General features: G+C 39.3%; 1 protein-coding gene across 4 annotated transcripts in view; it reads left to right on the top strand.

Moving 5' to 3' along the window:
• The window catches only part of HEPACAM2 (HEPACAM family member 2), a 48,681-nt gene that overhangs the window by 2,097 nt on the left and 28,607 nt on the right, over positions 1-17,977 (top strand). For 2 of the 4 annotated variants that reach the window (XM_007472018.1, XM_007472016.1), the window contains exons 1-2: positions 5,138-5,531; positions 10,193-10,477. In XM_007472018.1, the coding sequence (XP_007472080.1) occupies positions 5,138-5,531; positions 10,193-10,477 (679 nt within the window). Of the gene's footprint in view, positions 1-5,113; positions 5,532-10,192; positions 10,478-17,977 lie in introns of those variants that run through there. The other 2 variants (XM_007472015.1, XM_007472017.1) reach the window with 2 other exon arrangements.

The raw sequence follows: 17,977 nt of genomic DNA, 5'->3' as shown, positions 1-17,977 counted from the left end.
AGTAGTTGTGGCACGCAGGCTCAGTAGTTGTGGCTTGCAGGCTCTAGAGCGCAGGCTCAGTAGCTGTGGTGCACGGGCTTAGTTGCTCCGCGGCATGTGGGATCTTCCCGGACCAGTGCTCGAACCCGTGTCCCCTGCATTGGCAGGCGGATTCTTAACCACTGTGCCACCAGGGAAGTCCCTGTATGTCAGATTTTTAATGGTATTATTAATGTTCTCCAAATTAGTGTAGTGCCTTATATGCAAAAAGTCGAGTTTCCTTTTTTGTACTCAAAAAGTATGTATTAGTGAATCTAATAATAAAATTGAATTTTCATTTAAGTACAAATATTTGGAATATTAAGGGGAAATTAAAATTTCATCCATTTTTATATCATTTATTTTCATAAAGTTTATTTGTTCTTACAGAGGTTGACTTCCTAAAATCAATAGTTTAGTCATTTACATTTTCTCGTACAACAAGGAAAGAGCACTTGAAAATTTCTCAAAATGAAGCTAATTTTTTTAAGTCCGTAAACTACTCTTTTGCCAGCATGGATTCCACACCTGTCAGGGGAAATACAGCAATGGCAAAAGAGTATGTGATCCTAAAATGTAGCAAAAGCATCCTATTATCTGTTTATTCTGCAAAGTTCACTACAAGTAAGGATTGCATCATATCAATAGATTCATGTCTTTCCTGCAAAATAAAAAGATTTTAGTGGCTGAGATTAGAAACTGTATAAAGAAAATTTCATTCCTCACTGATACTCTTATAATTTGCTACCTATAATTTATCTGATAAAAATGGTGTAGGCAATCTAAGCAAACAGCTATTGTAACAGCTGTGCTGTCTTTTCACTGTCATATATATATTTGAAAAAAAATTAAATAACATGATTTCATATCTTTGGTATGATAAGCATTGAATATATTCAGAGATACTATTGATGGTAATATATTATTTAAGGTATTATTACATGATGCAATTTCTAAAATAGACTAAAGAACTAGTTCACTCCCCTTAATGATTATTGTAAGTGCCATATAAAATGTTATTTTCTGCTAAAGTAGTTTCATTTTTCCCTGGGCTGCAATATTTGTATCATATTTAATATTTTATTAAATAAAATTACTTCCCATAACTTCAGTCATAGACTCTCCAATCAAGCTTTCTTACTTAAGATTCAGCTTTCTGAGTCAAGATCCAAAAGTCACCTACATTTCTATTCTAGTCATGCTTGCACTGCATGGTAAGAAAATGCCTCCCAACCATTTTCAGAATATTACAAACTCAGTTAATCTTTTTCAACTCAACCACACAAAAAGTAGAGAAAAAGCGTTCTTCCCCTTTTCAGAAAAAAAAAAGTAAACAAGGACTTCTGCAATGATTTCCCGAAAGTCCGAGAACAGATTGGCCAGAATTGCACTCAGGCCATCTCTATCTACAGCTCAATCTAGCAGTGGTTTCTAGGTTGAGCTGTGAAATGTATTAAGTGGACCAATAAGTCAATGACCAAATTGCTTACTGTCAGAGGCAACTACCGAGTTTTATATCAGGAGCCATGCCGTTTTTTCCAGTGCATTCTCAAGGCAATGATGTAGATTCCCACCATCCCCCTTGATACCTTGGCAAAAAACACAGAACTGCCACTTTATTAAAAGATATCCAACTTAGGGCTTCCCTGGTCGTGCAGTGGTTGGGAGTCCACCTGCCTATGCAGGGGACGTGGGTTCGTGCCCCGGTCCGGGAGGATCCCGCATGCCACGGAGCAGCTGGGCCCGTGAGCCATGGCCGCTGGGCCTGCGCATCCAGAGCCTGTGCTCCGCGGCCGAAGAGGCCACAGCAGTGAGGGGCCCGCGTACCGCAAAAAATTTTTTTAAAAATTTAAAAAAAGATATCCAACTTAATAAGTGGACTTAAATCTGAGATTCAATACTTCAAAATTCTTTGGGCCCTCTCTCACTAAAATATGAGTCCTTCCCCTTTAAACTGTAGAGTAGCTGCTACCCTGAGCAAAGCACATTAGGGTGTCAAGAACATAAACATAAAGAGTAGAGAGAGGCCTTGGACCTCATCTAATATTACACTTTTTTCACACATAAGAAAACTGCCATCCAGAGAATTAAAATGACTTATCTAAGGTCAGCTAACTAATCACCATTTTATCCCAAGTATGTGTTCTGTACTAAGACCTCGTATTTCAGTGTACTTTTAACTTTATCAAAGTAGGAAATTCAGAAATCTCTCTGCAAGTTTAGAAAATAGTTTCCTGAAATCCCTATTTTCAGGCAATTTGCAAGTGATTAAGACTGTATGGACAAGGGAGTCCAAGATCAAGAATGAACCGTGAAACCCTCAGGAATATTTTTGTATTCACTGAAGTAAAAAAGGAAATAGCAACACAATAAATACAGTGAAAAGTGCATTTTACATATCTTAAGTTAGTAATAATGGGTGCTAAAAAACAAGTTCTGCTTACCAGGAACTTGTTAGGTACTTCCTATCACCAATTACAATGAAAGGCATGAAAATGCATGTTGTTTCATGCAGATAACACATGTACTAAGAGGAATCTTTTCCTGTACAGGTCCGCCATCCAATGCCCAATGTCTTTCTATATCTATGACTTCAAGAGCTTCACTCCCTTCTCTCAGTCTCTGCTTCACATATCTCAGACATCACTAGTTTTAAGTCCTAGATTTACTCTCTCATCTCCCTTTAGCTCACTTATGATTTCCTTGCCTTTTCTGCAGTATACTTTATCTCCTCTTTATAATTCCCAGCAACAAGCTCCTTCTTTTTCTAATGATTCAAATTAAGAAGAACTACAAATTTAACATTCTTACACTTGGCCAGAAAAGAAAACAGAAGCAAATCCTCATACCTTTGTAACTCCTTTGTTATGGACCAAATCACTACAATGAATGTACAGGTACAGCCCATTATCAGAAAAAAAAATTACATGTCAATCACAAATACACACAGAGCCCAAGGAGACTGTAAGACACATATTTATTTTTCCCATAGAGTCACCTAATTTTTAGTCTGTATGGTCAGTTTCAGTTGAGCATCTAGGCACCCCTTCTCCCTTTAACCTCCTCTGATCTTCCTCTTTGTCCTTTTTCCTCTTCAGTTCCTTGCTCTGAGTTCCCTACTGGCCCCAGGGTCTCATTGTTTACCAACAGCTACCCAAAAACGAAAACCATGGAAATCTTTGCTCTAACCTCCACCCTGGGAAAGAAAGAGAGGAATTTACTGTTGGTAGAATTTATTCTTCATAGGAGCAGACCTACATATTTCAGTTTCTCCAAATAGATCATACAAAAAGACCTTTCTACCATTCCCTTCCTAATATTGATGACCTTTCACAACATGATTCAGATAAATCTTAAAGATCCCCTTCCTAGTAGAGATGAAGAGGGAGAAGCAATCAAAGAAGATAAACATTTTGTATATGACAAAATTGAAATTGTAAGATATCTCTATTTGTGCCCAAATTTTCATCCCTCCTCACCTAGGATTCTTTTCCACCCTCACCCACCTGTTTTCTGCTTCATCAAGACTTCTCTTTCTAGTGATCATTCCAATAGCTCCAAACATGCTGTTCAGCATCTACCCAAAGGAAAAAAAAAAGAAATTTTAAAAAATATTTTTCTGCTCCTTTTCTCAGCAAAACTCCTCAGAAGTGTTGTCTATGCCAACTGTCTCCAATTTCCTTTCCGTTCTTTCTTTTTTCCATCACTGTTCAAAAGACTTCACATTTAAATTCCTCTCATTTTCTCCTCCACTGTTCATACGATGTAGGTACCGTATTGCTCCCCTTTAAAATGAGGATTTTGAAGCAAAGAGCTTTTGATTAGTATTCTAATCAAAATGGTAGAAAATGGTAGCTACATGGTAACCTGAGCTAAGGAGGACTCTCTTCTCAATTGTAAATATATATATATATATGCTAGATAAAATAAAACAATATATAGCTCAAGGTAAAGAAGGGGAAATCTCCAGGTGCCAGAAACTACGAAGAAACCTTGCCTCTTAGATTTCTAATGGGCATCTAAAATGAACATGTCCAAAGCTGACTCCCAATCTTTCCACAAAAAATGTCTCCCACAGTATTCCCCATGATTAATTGATTAGTTGCCCATTAATAAATGACGATTCCATTCTTCCAGTTGATCAGGTCAACAGCCTTAGAATCATTCTTGACTCATCTTTGTTTCTTGTATCCCACCCGCAATGTGTCATCAAATCCTGTTAGCACCACCGGGCTTTTCTCACAATATCTTTTACTAGCACCCTTATCTACAGCACAGTCATCTCTTGCCTACTTTACTGCAGTCATCTCCTAAGTGGTCTCCCTGCTCCTGCTCTTTCCCCTATTTCAGTCAGTTCTCACAGCAGCTAGAGCACACCCAAAAAAATAAGAAGAAAGACCTCTATCCCTCTTGCTCACAAAAATCCAGCTGTGTTCCCATCTCACTCAAAGTAAAATTGCCAGAGTGTTTGCCATGACCCTAAGGCACTCCCTGGTCTGGCCCAGCCACCTTGCTGGCCTCCTGCCTCACTACACTACACTCTTCTCCAGCTGCTCCTGCCTCTTGCTGTGGCTCAAACACACCAACCAGATCCCTGCTTCTGAGCAGGAATAACCAATCACAACTGGTCATAGTTTAATGCCGTTCTTCTTAGGATATATGCATTTGGCAAGGCTTCGGCTGAAAGGAAAGACTTCCAATTATGGACTGTTAAGCCATTTCAGAAGACTGTGAAGGAAGAGTCTCAGGAGGAAGTAGCCCCTCAACCACATAGTTTGATTAGGATATGATATGACTCAGACATTAATCAGTCACAATTTCAAATTTTTTAAAAGGTTTCATTGGACTTTAGAACTAATAATCTTTCCCAGTTCTCCTTTTCCCATTATTCTTTAACAGTTAGAGATAATAACTTCTGCTTTTCCTTTTCATCTTGCCTTTAAAGAGGTCATGCAATCGACAGTCTTTGTGGGGAGTTTTTAAAATGCAGGTTTCAGAGACAAATATTTACCTCTACAGGTAACCGGTACTAGAAGAGTCAGTACCTCAAAGCCTCTCTTGTTTGAAAAGGATTATTGCCCGATCAGGTTCTCTCTGTATTTCCCCTTTAGATTGTGAAATGTGGTTCAGGGTCTTTACAACTTTCCTTTCCTTCATAGCAGGTGCTTGTTCCGGGCTGAAGGTGGCGGTCCCATCACACACAGTCCACGGCATCAGGGGTCAGGCTCTCTACCTCCCCGTACACTATGGATTCCACACTCCGGCTTCAGACATCCAGATCATATGGCTGTTTGAGAGACCCCACACGATGCCCAAATACTTACTGGGCTCTGTGAACAAGTCTGTGGTTCCCGACTTGGAATACCAACACAAATTCACCATGATGCCACCCAATGCCTCCCTGCTCATCAACCCATTGCAGTTCACTGATGAAGGCAATTATATCGTGAAGGTCAACATTCAGGGAAATGGAACTGTGTCAGCTAGTCAGAAGATTCAAGTTACCGTTGATGGTAAGTCCACTATAAGTGACATGGGCAGCTGAGTAGCACAGCAGTTAGCAATGGCTCAGGAGATTAGACTACCTGGGCTTTAGGTCCTGACTGTGCAACTTTGGGCAAATTAACCCTCAGAGCCTCAGTGTCTCATGGCACGAATGACATTATCCACCTCATGAGGCTTTCTGAGGATTAAATAAGACATGCATGTAAAGTATATGCGCAGTACCCAGCTAAAGGTAATCAAGCAGTAAGGAAAGCATATTATTTGTTTGCCTGGAAACTATCAAGTATAAAGTTGCTGATATAATGAGGCAGATAAAATTTTATTTCTCATTAACAGAATGTACCCTGGGAAGTGCCCCATTTTTGTCACATAAAGAATTTTTTTATTTTGGTACACTGGGAAGGATGAAACTTGCTCAGTGACCATACTTAAGCAACAATAGAATTTGCTGGGTATGTCCTCTGAGGGAGAGTGGGGTTCAGCTAACTTTCAGACATTTATTTTCCTTATTGAGGTATGTAAGCAGCATACCTTAAATATACTACACCCAAAGCCCAACTTCTGATTTTTCCCCCCTAAACCTGTCTATTTAACAGTATTCCTCTGTTTTAGCAAATAGCAACTTCATTCCATCAGTTGCTTAGGACAAAACCTTGCCATCACCCTTGACTCCCTCTTTCTCTCACACCCCACATCCAGTCCACAAGTTAATCCTGCCATCTTTACCTTCAAGATATGGACAGAAGTGAGTCACTTTTCACCATGCCCACTACCGCCCCGCTCAACTCCACCATCAGCTCTGGCCTGAACTGTCCTAACAGCCTGGTCCACTCTCCCCATTTCTACCCCTGCCTCCTGCAGCTCAGAATCCTCCCATAGCTTCCTGTCTCACTCACAATCAAAGCCAAAGTGCTAGCGATGTCCCACAAGGCCCAGTGTGACCCCCCCAACATACCTAGTACCTCTCTGACCCCTTCCCACCTCTCTTCCCCTCACTCACTCTGTTCTGACCACACTGGCCTCCTCGCTCTTCCTAGAACAGGCCAAACACACTCACACCTCAGGGCCTTTGTACTTGACTGTTCACTCTACCTAGGTTACTCTTCTCCTAGGTAATGGCACTATCCCCTATTTCCTTTCGGTCTCAGCCAAAGTGTCACTCTATCTCTAAAGGCTTTCCTGACCACCTTATGTAAAGTATACAGAGAGAGAGAGAGTTACTCTTTATCTTGAGTTCTGCTTTATTCTATTCATAACACTGGACGTATTGTATATTTTTATTTTTTTATTGTTTCTCTTCCTTGCCTAGAATACAAGGTCCATGGGGGCAGGCTTTGTATTGTTTGCTGCTTTTTCCTCACTGCCTAAACCCCGATGCAGGCCATTTGTAGACACTCAGTAAATATGTGCACAGTAAATGGAAACTGGAGAGCTTGCAGGAGAACAAAGACACAGGATGTGGCAGCAGATGCCTAGAGAACAACTCTGGGGAGAGAAAAGGAGGACATTTTCATATTCTCATGAAATTCTCCTGGGTAGTATCTCATCTCTCCCTCCAAACTTTTAATAGAACATCCATTACTTGTTAATATGTAGTACAATTGGATCTGTTTATGGACATGCAGCCATAAGTTCTTTCTAAAAAAATTTCTATTGAGGTATAGTTGATTTACAATATTATATTAATTACAGGTATACAATACAGTGATTCAAAAATTTTATAGATTATACTCCATTTACAGTTATTATAAAATATTGGATCTGTTCCCTGTGCTGTACAATATATCCTTGTAACTTATTTATTTTATACATAGTAGTTTGTACTTCTTATTAACCTACTCCTATATTGTGCCTTCCCCCTGCAACGAAAAGGTCTTGATAGGGGTTTGGGGCCTGTGTAAAAAATCTTCTTAGGAAACTTCCATATCTGAGATACACTGTTAAATGCAAGCGTATGATCACAATACCAACGTCTATTCTAATGACTGGCTCTCCCACATGAGACCTTCAACATCATCTATTTGACTTATTCCATACCACATGTATTTCCATGCATGGGCACATTTGAAACATAAGCTTTTTCTATATAATAAAATGTACCAATTCATTTTTCTTTTTAAATCATAGTAATGTAAACAAAAACTATTCCAAACCCTTTGTTCTTGCCAGGGAATATAAAGGGTTAAATTGAGCGGACCACTTGATTGCACGCATCTTGAGAAAGGCTGGAGCCTTCAGAACTACTCAGCGCCCCTGCAAGTTACCTTTCAACCTCTTTTCTCCTTATCTTTCATTTTTTCCTGTCTTCTCTGGGCAGAAGGATTGGATCTGTTTGTGCTCTAATGCACATTTTCCAGTGTTAAAAAATGTGAACATGAGTCAAGACAAATTTACCTGAGAAGATGCATCAACCCCAATTAAAAGTTGTTGTTGTTTTTTAACATCTTTATTGGAGTATAATTGCTTTACAATGGTGTGTTAGTTTCTGCTTTATAACAAAGTGAATCAGCTAACATATACATACATCCCCATATCTCCTCCCTCTTGCGTCTCCCTCCCACCCTCCCTATCCCACCCCTCTAGGTGGACGAAAAGCACCGAGCTGATCTCCCTGTGCTATGCGGCTGCTTCCCACTAGCTATCTATTTTACGTTTGGTAGTGTATATATGTCCATGCTACTCTCTCACTTCATCCCAGCTTACCCTTCCCCCTCCCCATGTCCTCAAGTCCATTCTCTATGTCTGCGTCTTTATTACTGTCCTGCCCCTAGGTTCTTCAGAACCTTTTTTTTTTTTCCTTAGATTCCATATATATGTGTTAGCATACAGTATTTGTTTTTCTCTTTCTGACTTACTTCACTCTGTATGACAGTCTCTAGGTCCATCCACCTAGCTACAAATAACTCAGTTTCGTTTCTTTTTATGGCCGAGTAATATTCCATTGTATATATGTGCCACATCTTCTTTATACATTCATCTGTCAATGGACACTTGGGTTGCTTCCATGTCCTGGTATTGTAAATAGAGCTGCAATGAACATTGTGGTACCTGACTCTTTTTGAATTATGGTTTTTTCAGGGTATATGCCCAGTAGTGGGATTGCTGGGTCGTATGGTAGTTCTATTTTTAGTTTTTTGAGGAACCTCCATGGTGTTCTCCATAGTGGCTGTATCAATTTACCTTCCCACAAACAGTGCAAGAGGGTTCCTTTTTCTCCATACCCTCTCCAGCATTTATTGTTTGTAGATTTTTTAATGATGGCCATTCTGACCCGTGTTAGGTGATACCTCATTGTAGTTTTGACTTGCATTTCTGTAATGATTAGTGATGTTGAGCATCCTTTCATGTGTTTGTTGGCAATCTATATATCTTCTTTGGAGAAATGTCTATTTAGGTCTTCTGCCCATTTTTGGATTGGGTTGGTTGTTTTTTTGATATTGAGCTGCATGAGCTGCTTGTATATTTTGGAGATTAATCCTTTGTCAGTTGCTTCATTTGCAAATATTTTCTCCCATTCTGAGGGTTGTCTTTTCTTGTTTATGGTTTCCTTTGCTTTGCAAAAGCTTTTAAGTTTCATTAGGTCCCATTTGTTTATTTTTGTTTTTATTTCCCTTTCTCTAGGAAGTGGGTCAAAAAGGATCTTGCTGTGATTTATGTCATGGAGTATTCTGCCTATGTTTTCCTCTAAGAGTTTTATAGTGTCTGGCCTTACATTTAGGTCTTTAATCCATTTTGAGTTTACTTTTGTGTATGGTGTTAGGGAGTGTTCTAATTTCATTCTTTTATGTGTAGCTGTCTAGTTTTCCCAGCACCACTTATTGAAGAGGCTGTCTTTTCTCCATTGTATATTCTTACCTCCTTTATCAAAGATAATGTGACCATACGTGCGTGGGTATATCTCAACCCCAATTAAAAGTTTGATAGGAAATTGAAAGCTAAACATTGGAGCCAATTTTCTGTTACTTATATATCATCTCATTCTCTGTGTGTCCTGTAATCATGCATAGAAGGAGATTATTATAGGCTTTCGTTTGTTAAAGTGACTAACATGGTTCAGTGACTAACATAACGCTGCAATATAAATGCACAGTAATTAAAACATGTAATTAGTTCACTTACATAGAAGGAAAAGTAAATGGTGCAAATGTGATTCTTTAAAATTTTCTCTCAATCCCCCCAAAGTATAATATATCTGAGCTTTGTGTTTTGCAGATGGTGGGTAGGAATTTGGGCTCACCACATGTATCCCAACCAGCTGCTCTTGGGATATTAGGACAAATCAAGAGAGGGGAATAACTACGTAAACTTTGCTTGTGAGAGTACACCCTTATGGTGTCGGGCGAAAGCACAATGAACAGGAAATAAGGAAGCCAACATTCTCTACCACTAACTGCATTATCTATAAAGTAAAGTTTTCCATTAGAAAATCCTTGAAGAGTAACTTCTAGACTCAGTTATTTCTGCTATAAATGATATTCTTATATTTTATCATTTTGTGTTTGCCATGACTTTTTTATTTTCTTCTTTAATTACTTCCTGAACTGTCTACATTTATAAAGTGTAAAACGTTGGAATCATTTTCCTAGGATTTAATATTTGAAAGACCTCATAGACTTTTATTATAATTCTGTGGTGGCAAAAATCATTTCTGTCTGTTCTGATGTTGCAGATCCTGTCACGAAACCAGTGGTGCAGACTCAGCCTTCCTCTGGGGCTGTGGAGTATGTGGGGAACATGACCCTCACATGCCTCGTGGAAGGGGGCACCCGGCTGGTTTACCAGTGGCTAAAAAATGGGAGGCCTGTCCACACCAGCTCCACCAACTCCTTTTCTCTCCAAAACAACAGCCTTCATATTGTTCCAGTGACCAAAGAAGACATTGGGAATTACAGTTGTCTGGTGAAGAACCCTATCAGTGAGATGGAAAGTGACATCATTATGCCTACCATATATTGTAAGTTTTTAAAAATATATACATACACATGAGTTTTCTTCTGGGAAGTTTTCACGAGAGGAGTCACAGAGAACATCACCAGATGTCATTTGGTTTTCACCATCAATGTAATGTAGTACTAGGTGCAATTATACTTCCTAGGCACTGTCTTGTCATGAAATATAGTTACTTGCACAACCCTGTTTCTTGAAAATCAAGTTGAGATATTGGCCAGGGGCCTTTTAGGATACATTCTCTGACTCAGTGCATGTGTGACCTTAATTCTAGTGGAGAGTAGGAACCTCAATTTCAAACCCAGAACCATGCAGAAGACACTGATTTATTCACCCCCATGGAGGAAGAGCTGTTCATCATAAAATGGGAGAGGGATGTGCTCTGGAGCTGAGTACAGGAAGAAAGAATGTTCCCGGGTTATGCATGGGAAATGCGGCCCAAGGCGTGGCTGTTCTCTCTGCCCATTTTGTCAGCTCCACTTCTAGAGGCAGGGTGCAGAGAGGATCACAGAGAAAACATAATTATTCTGCAGTAAGCTATTCAGCTTCCCAGGGAATCCGTAATTATTTTGGCTTTCAATTCTCTCTGGTTCTTTTTTCTGTTGATGTAGTTGCTATCGTTATTTTTGTTTAATCTCATGTACAAGTTAAGCTCACCAAACTTTTCAGTTCATGTCATATTATCATCACCATTCCAAGCAAGATTTCTCTCTCTCTTTTTTTTTTTTTTTTTTAACATCTTTATTGGGGTATAATTGCTTTACAATGGTGTGTTAGTTTCTGCTTTATAACAGAGTGAGTCAGTTATACATATACATATGTTCCCATATCTCTTCCCTCTTTGTCTCCCTCCCTCCCACCTTCCCTATCGCACCCCTCCAGACAGCCACAAAGAACCGAGCTGGTTTCCCTGTGCCATGCGGCTGCTTCCCACTGGCTATCTACCTTACGTTTGTTAGTATATATATGTCCATGTCTCTCTCTCGCCCTAACACACCTCACCCTTCCCCCTCCCCATATCCTCAAGTCTGTTCTCCAGTAGGTCTCTGTCTTTATTCCTGTTTTACCCCTAGGTTCTTCATAACATTTTTTTTTCTTAAATTCCATATATATGTGTTAGCATACGGTATTTGTCCTTCTCTTTCTGACTTACTTCACTCTGTATGACAGACTCTAGATCTATCCACCTCATTACAAATAGCTCAATTTCGTTTCTTTTTATGGCTGAGTAATATTCCATTGTATATATGTGCCACATCTTCTTTATCCATTCATCCGACGGCGGGCACTTAGGTTGTTTCCATCTCCGGGCTATTGTAAATAGAGCTGCAATGAACATTTTGGTACATGACTCTTTCTGAATTCTGGTTTCCTCAGGGTATATACCTAGTAGTGGGATTGCTGGGTCATATGGTAGTTCTATTTGTAGTTTTTTAAGGAACCTCCATACTGTTCTCCATAGTGGCTGAACCAATTCACATTCCCACCAGCAGTGCAAGAGTGTTCCCTTTTCTCCACACCCTCTCCAGCATTTATTGTTTCTAGATTTTTTGATGATGGCCATTCTGACTGGTGTGAGATGATATCTCATTGTAGTTTTGATTTGCATTTCTCTAATGATTAATGATGTTGAGCATTCTTTCATGTGTTTGTTGGCAGTCTGTATATCTTCTTTGGAGAAATGTCTATTTAGGTCTTCTGCCCATTTTTGGATTGGGTTGTTTATTTTTTTGTTATTGAGCTGCATGAGCTGCCTGTAAATTTTAGAGATTAATCCTTTGTCAGTTGATTCATTTGCAAATATTTTCTCCCATTCTGAGGGCTGTCTTTTGGTCTTGTTTATGGTTTCCTTTGCTGTGCAAAAGCTTTGAAGTTTCATTAGGTCCCATTTGTTTATTTTTGTTTTTATCTCCATTACTCTAGGAGATGGGTCAAGAAGGATCTTGCTGTGATTTATGTCATAGAGTGTTCTGCCTATGTTTTCCTCTAAGAGTTTGATAGTTTCTGGCCTTACATTTAGGTCTTTAATCCATTTTGAGCTTATTTTTGTGTATGGTGTTAGGGAGTGATCTAATCTCATACTTTTACATGTACCTATCCAATTTTCCCAGCACCACTTATTGAAGAGGCTGTCCTTTCTCCACTGTATATTCCTGCCACCTTTATCAAAGATAAGGTGACCATATGTGCATGGGTTTATCTCTGGGCTTTCTATCCTATTCCATTGATCTATCTTTCTGTTTTTGTGCCAGTACCATACTGTCTTGATTACTGTAGCTTTGTAGTATAGTCTGAAGTCAGGCAGCCTGATTCCTCCAGCTCCATTTTTTGTTCTCAAGATTGCTTTGGCTATTCGGGGTCTTTTGTGTTTCCATACAAATTGTGAAATTTTTTGTTCTAGTTCTGTGAAAAATGCCAGTGGTAGTTTGATAGGGATTGCATTGAATCTATAGATTGCTTTGGGAAGTAGAGTCATTTTCACAATGTTGATTCTTCCAATCCAAGAACATGGTATATCTCTCCATCTGTTTGTATCATCTTTAATTTCTTTCATCAGTGTCTTATAATTTTCTGCATACAGGTCTTTTGTCTCCTTAGGTAGGTTTATTCCTAGATATTTTATTCTTTTTGTTGCAATGGTAAATGGGAGTGTTTTCTTGATTTCACTTTCAGATTTTTCATCATTAGTATATAGGAATGCCAGAGATTTCTGTGCATTAATTTTGTATCCTGCTACTTTACCAAATTCATTGATTAGCTCTAGTAGTTTTCTGGTAGCATCTTTAGGATTCTCTATGTATAGTATCATGTCATCTGCAAACAGTGACAGCTTTACTTCTTCTTTTCCGATTTGGATTCCTTTTATTTCCTTTTCTTCTCTGATTGCTGTGGCTAAAACTTCCAAAACTATGTTGAATAAGAGTGGTGAGAGTGGGCAACCTTGTCTTGTTCCTGACCTTAGTGGAAATGCTTTCAGTTTTTCGCCATTGAGGATGATGTTGGCTGTGGGCTTGTCATATACGGCCTTTATTATATTGAGGAAAGTTCCCTCTACACCTACTTTCTGCAGGGTTTTTATCATAAATGGGTGTTGAATTTTGTCAAAAGCTTTCTCTGCATCTATTGAGATGATCATATGGTTTTTCTCCTTCAATTTGTTAATATGGTTAATCACATTGATAGATTTGCGTATATTGAAGAATCCTTGCATTCCTGGAATAAACCCCACTTGATCATGGTGTATGATCCTTTTAATGTGCTGTTGGATTCTGTTTGCTAGTATTTTGTTGAGGATTTTTGCATCTATGTTCATCAGTGATATTGGCCTGTAGTTTTCTTTCTTTGTGACATCCTTGTCTGGTTTTGGTATCAAGGTGATGGTGGCCTCGTAGAATGAGTTTGGGAGTGTTCCTCCCTCTGCTATATTTTGGAAGAGTTTGAGAAGAATAGGTGTTAGCTCTTCTCTAAATGTTTGATAGAATTCGCCTGTGAAGCCATCTGGTCCTGGGCTTTTGTTTGTTGGAAGATTTTTAATCACAGTTTCAATTTCAGTGTTTGTGATTGGTCTGTTCATATTTTCTATTTCTTCCTGATTCAGTCTTGGCAGTTTGTGCATTTCTAAGAATTTGTCCATTTCTTCCAGATTGTCCATTTTATTGGCATAGAGTTGCTTGTAGTAATCCCTCATGATTTTTTGTATTTCTGCAGTGTCAGTTGTTACTTCTCCTTTTTCATTTCTGATTCTATTGATTTGAGTCTTCTCCCTTATTTTCTTGATGAGTCTGGCTAATGGTTTATCAATTTTGTTAATCTTCTCAAAGAACCAGCTTTTAGTTTTATTGATCTTTGCTATTGTTTCCTTCATTTCTTTTTCATTTATTTCTGATCTGATTTTTATGATTTCTTTCCTTCTGCTAACTCTGGGGTTTTTTTGTTCTTCTTTCTCTAATTGCTTGAGGTGCAAGGTTAGGTTGTTTATTCGAGATGTTTCCTGCTTCTTAAGGTGGGCTTGTATTGCTATAAACTTCCCTCTTAGAACTGCTTTTGCTGCATCCCATAGGTTTTGGGTCGTTGTATCTCCATTGTCATTTGTTTCTAGGTATTTTTTAATTTCCTCTTTGATTTCTTCAGTGATCACTTCGTTACTAAGTAGTGTATTGTTTAGCCTCCATGTGTTTGTATTTTTTACTGCTCTTTTCCTATAATTGATATCTAATCTCATGGCGTTGTGGTCGGAAAAGATACTTGATATAATTTCAATTTTCTTAAATTTACCAAGGCTTGATTTGTGACCCAAGATATGATCTATCCTGGAGAATGTTCCATGAGCACTTGAGAAAAATGTGTATTCTGTTGTTTTTGGATGGAGTGTCCTATAAATATCAATTAAGTCCATCCTGTTTAATGTATCATTTAAAGCTTGTGTTTCCTTATTTATTTTCATTTTGGATGATCTGTCCATTGGTGAAAGTGGGGTGTTGAAGTCCCCTACTATGAATGTGTTACTGTCGATTTCCCCTTTTATGGCTGCTAGTTTTTGCCTTATGTATTGAGGTGCTCCTATGTTGGGTGCATAAATATTTACAATTGTTATATCTTCTTCTTGGATCGATCCCTTAATCATTATGTAGTGTCCTTCTTTGTCTCTTCTGATAGTCCTTATTTTAAAGTCTATTTTGTCTGATATGAGAATTGCTACTCCAGCTTTCTTTTGGTTTCCATTTGCATGGAATATCTTTTTCCATCCCCTTACTTTCAGTCTGTATGTGTCTCTAGGTCTGAAGTGGGTCTCTTGTAGACAGCATATATATGGGTCTTGTTTTTGTATCCATTCAGCCAATCTGTGTCTTTTGGTGGGAGCATTTAGTCCATTTACATTTAAGGTAATTATCGATATGTATGTTCCTATTCCCATTTTCTAAATTGTTTTGGGTTCGTTATTATAGGACTTTTCCTTCTCTTGTGTTTTTGTCTAGAGAAGTTCCTTTAGCATTTGTTGTAAAGCTGGTTTGGTGGTGCTGAACTCTCTCAGCTTTTGCTTGTCTGTAAAGGTTTTAATTTCTCCATCAAATCTGAATGAGATCCTTGCTGGGTAGAGTAATCTTGGTTGCAGGTTTTTCTCCTTCATCACTTTCAGTATGTCCTGCCACTCCCTTCTGGCTTGTAGAGTTTCTGCTGAGAGATCAGCTGTTAACCTTATGGGGATTCCCTTGTGTGTTATTTGTTGTTTTTCCCTTGCTGCTTTTAATATGCTTTCTTTGTATTTAGTTTTTGACAGTTTGATTAATATGTGTCTTGGCGTATTTCTCCTTGAATTTATCCTGTATGGGACTCTCTGTGCTTCCTGGACTTGATTAACGATTTCCTTTCCCATATTAGGGAAGTTTTCAACTATAATCTCTTCAAATATTTTCTCAGTCCCTTTCTTTTTCTCTTCTTCTTCTGGAACCCCTATAATTCGAATGTTGGTGCGTTTAATGTTGTCCCAGAGGTCTCTGAGACTGTCCTCAGTTCTTTTCATTCTTTTTTCTTTATTCTGCTCTGCAGTAGTTATTTCCACTATTTTATCTTCCAGGTCACTTATCCGTTCTTCTGCCTCATTTATTCTGCTATTGATCCCATCTAGAGTATTTTTCATTTCATTTATTGTGTTGTTCATCATTGTCTGTTTCATCTTTATTTCTTCTAGGTCCTTGTTAACTGCTTCTTGCATTTTGTCCATTCTATTTCCAAGATTTTGGATCATCTTTACTATCATTATTCTGAACTCTTTTTCAGGTAGACTGCCTATTTCCTCTTCATTTGTTAGGTCTGGTGGGTTTTTATCCTGCTCCTTCATCTGCTGTGTGTTTTTCTGTCTTCTCATTTTGCTTATCTTACTGTGATTGGGTTCACCTTTTTGCAGGCTGCAAGTTCGTAGCTCCCGTTGTTTTTGATGTCTGTCTCCAGTGGCTAAGGTTGGTTCAGTGCGTTGTGTAGGCTTCCTGGTGGAGGGGACTAGTGGCTGTGTTGTGGTGTATGAGGCTAGATCTTGTCTCTCTAGTGGGCAGGTCCACGTCTGGTGGTGTGTTTTGGGGTGTCTGTGGACTTATTATGATTTTAGGCAGCCTCTCTGCTAGTGGGTGGGGTTGTGTTCCTGTTTTGCTATATGGTTGGCATAGGTTGTCCAGCACTGTAGCTTGCTGGTCGTTGAGCGAAGCTGGGTGCTGGTGTTGAGATGGAGATCTCTGGGAGATTTTCGCCGTTTGATATTATGTGGGGCTGGGAGGTCTCTTCTTGACGAGTGTTCTGAAGTTGGCTCTCCCACCTCAGAGGCAGAGTCCTGACTCCTGGCTGGAGCAGCAAGAGCCTTTCATCCACTCGGCTCAGAATAAAAGGGAGAGAAAGTAGAGAGAATTAGTATAAGTAGGAGGAAATAGGAAAGAAAGAAAGAAAGAAAGAAAGAGAGGAGGGAAGGAAGGAAGGAGGGAAGGAAGAAAGAAAGAAAGAAGAAAAGAAAGGAAGAAGGCAAGAAGGAAAGAAAGGAGGGAGGGAGGGAGGAGGGAAGGAAGGAAGGAATGAGGGAAGGAAGGAAAAAATACAGAAAGAAAGAAGATACAGTAAAATAAAATAAAGTATAATAAAGTTATTGAATTAAAAAAATAATTATTTAGAGGAAAAAAAAAAGGGAAGGATAGAACCTTAGGACAAATGGTGGAAGCAAAGTTATAGAGACAAAATCTTACATAGAAGCATACACATATACCCTCACAAAAAGAGGTAAAGTGGAAAAAATCATAAAACTTGCTCTCCAAGTCCACCTCCTCAATTTGGGACGATTCGTTGTCTCAAAAAGGGAAGGAAGGAAGGAAAGATAGAAAGAAGGTAAAGTATAACAGAGTTCTTTAAATTAAAATTAATTATTAAGAAAAAAATTAAAAAAAAAAATGGTCGGATAGAACGCTGGGACAAATGGTGGAAGCAAACCTATACAGACAAGATCTCACACAGAAGCATACACATACACATTCACAAAAAGAGGAAAAGGGGAAAAAATCATAGATCTTGCTCTAGAAGTCCGCCTCCTCAATTTGGGATGATTCGCTGTCTATTCATGTATTCCACAGAGGCAGGGTACATCAAATTGATTGTGTAGCTTTAATCCGCTGTTTCTGAGGCTGCTGGGAGAGATTTCCCTTTTTCTTCTTTGTTCTCACAGCTCACAGGGGCTCAGCTTTCGACTTGGCCCTGCCTCTGCGTGTAGGTCGCTGGAGGGCGTCTGCTTTTTGCTCAGACAGGACGGCGTTAAAGGAGCCGCTGACTCGGGGGCTCTGGCGCTCTCAGGCCGGGGGCAGGGAGGGGCACGGAGTGCGGAGCGGTCCTGCGGCGGCAGAAGTCGGCGTGACGTTGCCCCAGCCTGAGGCCCGCCGTGTGTTCTCCCTGAGAAATTGTCCCTGGATCCCGGGAACCTGGCAGTGGCGGGCTGCACAGGCTCCCCGGAAGAGGGGTGGGGGCAGTGACCTGTGCT

The sequence above is a fragment of the Lipotes vexillifer genome, unplaced genomic scaffold, assembly GCF_000442215.2.
Source record: "Lipotes vexillifer unplaced genomic scaffold, Lipotes_vexillifer_v1.1 scaffold1704, whole genome shotgun sequence".
Classification (NCBI taxonomy): Eukaryota; Metazoa; Chordata; class Mammalia; order Artiodactyla; family Lipotidae; genus Lipotes; species Lipotes vexillifer.
This window is presented reverse-complemented; position numbering and strand designations above follow the sequence as displayed.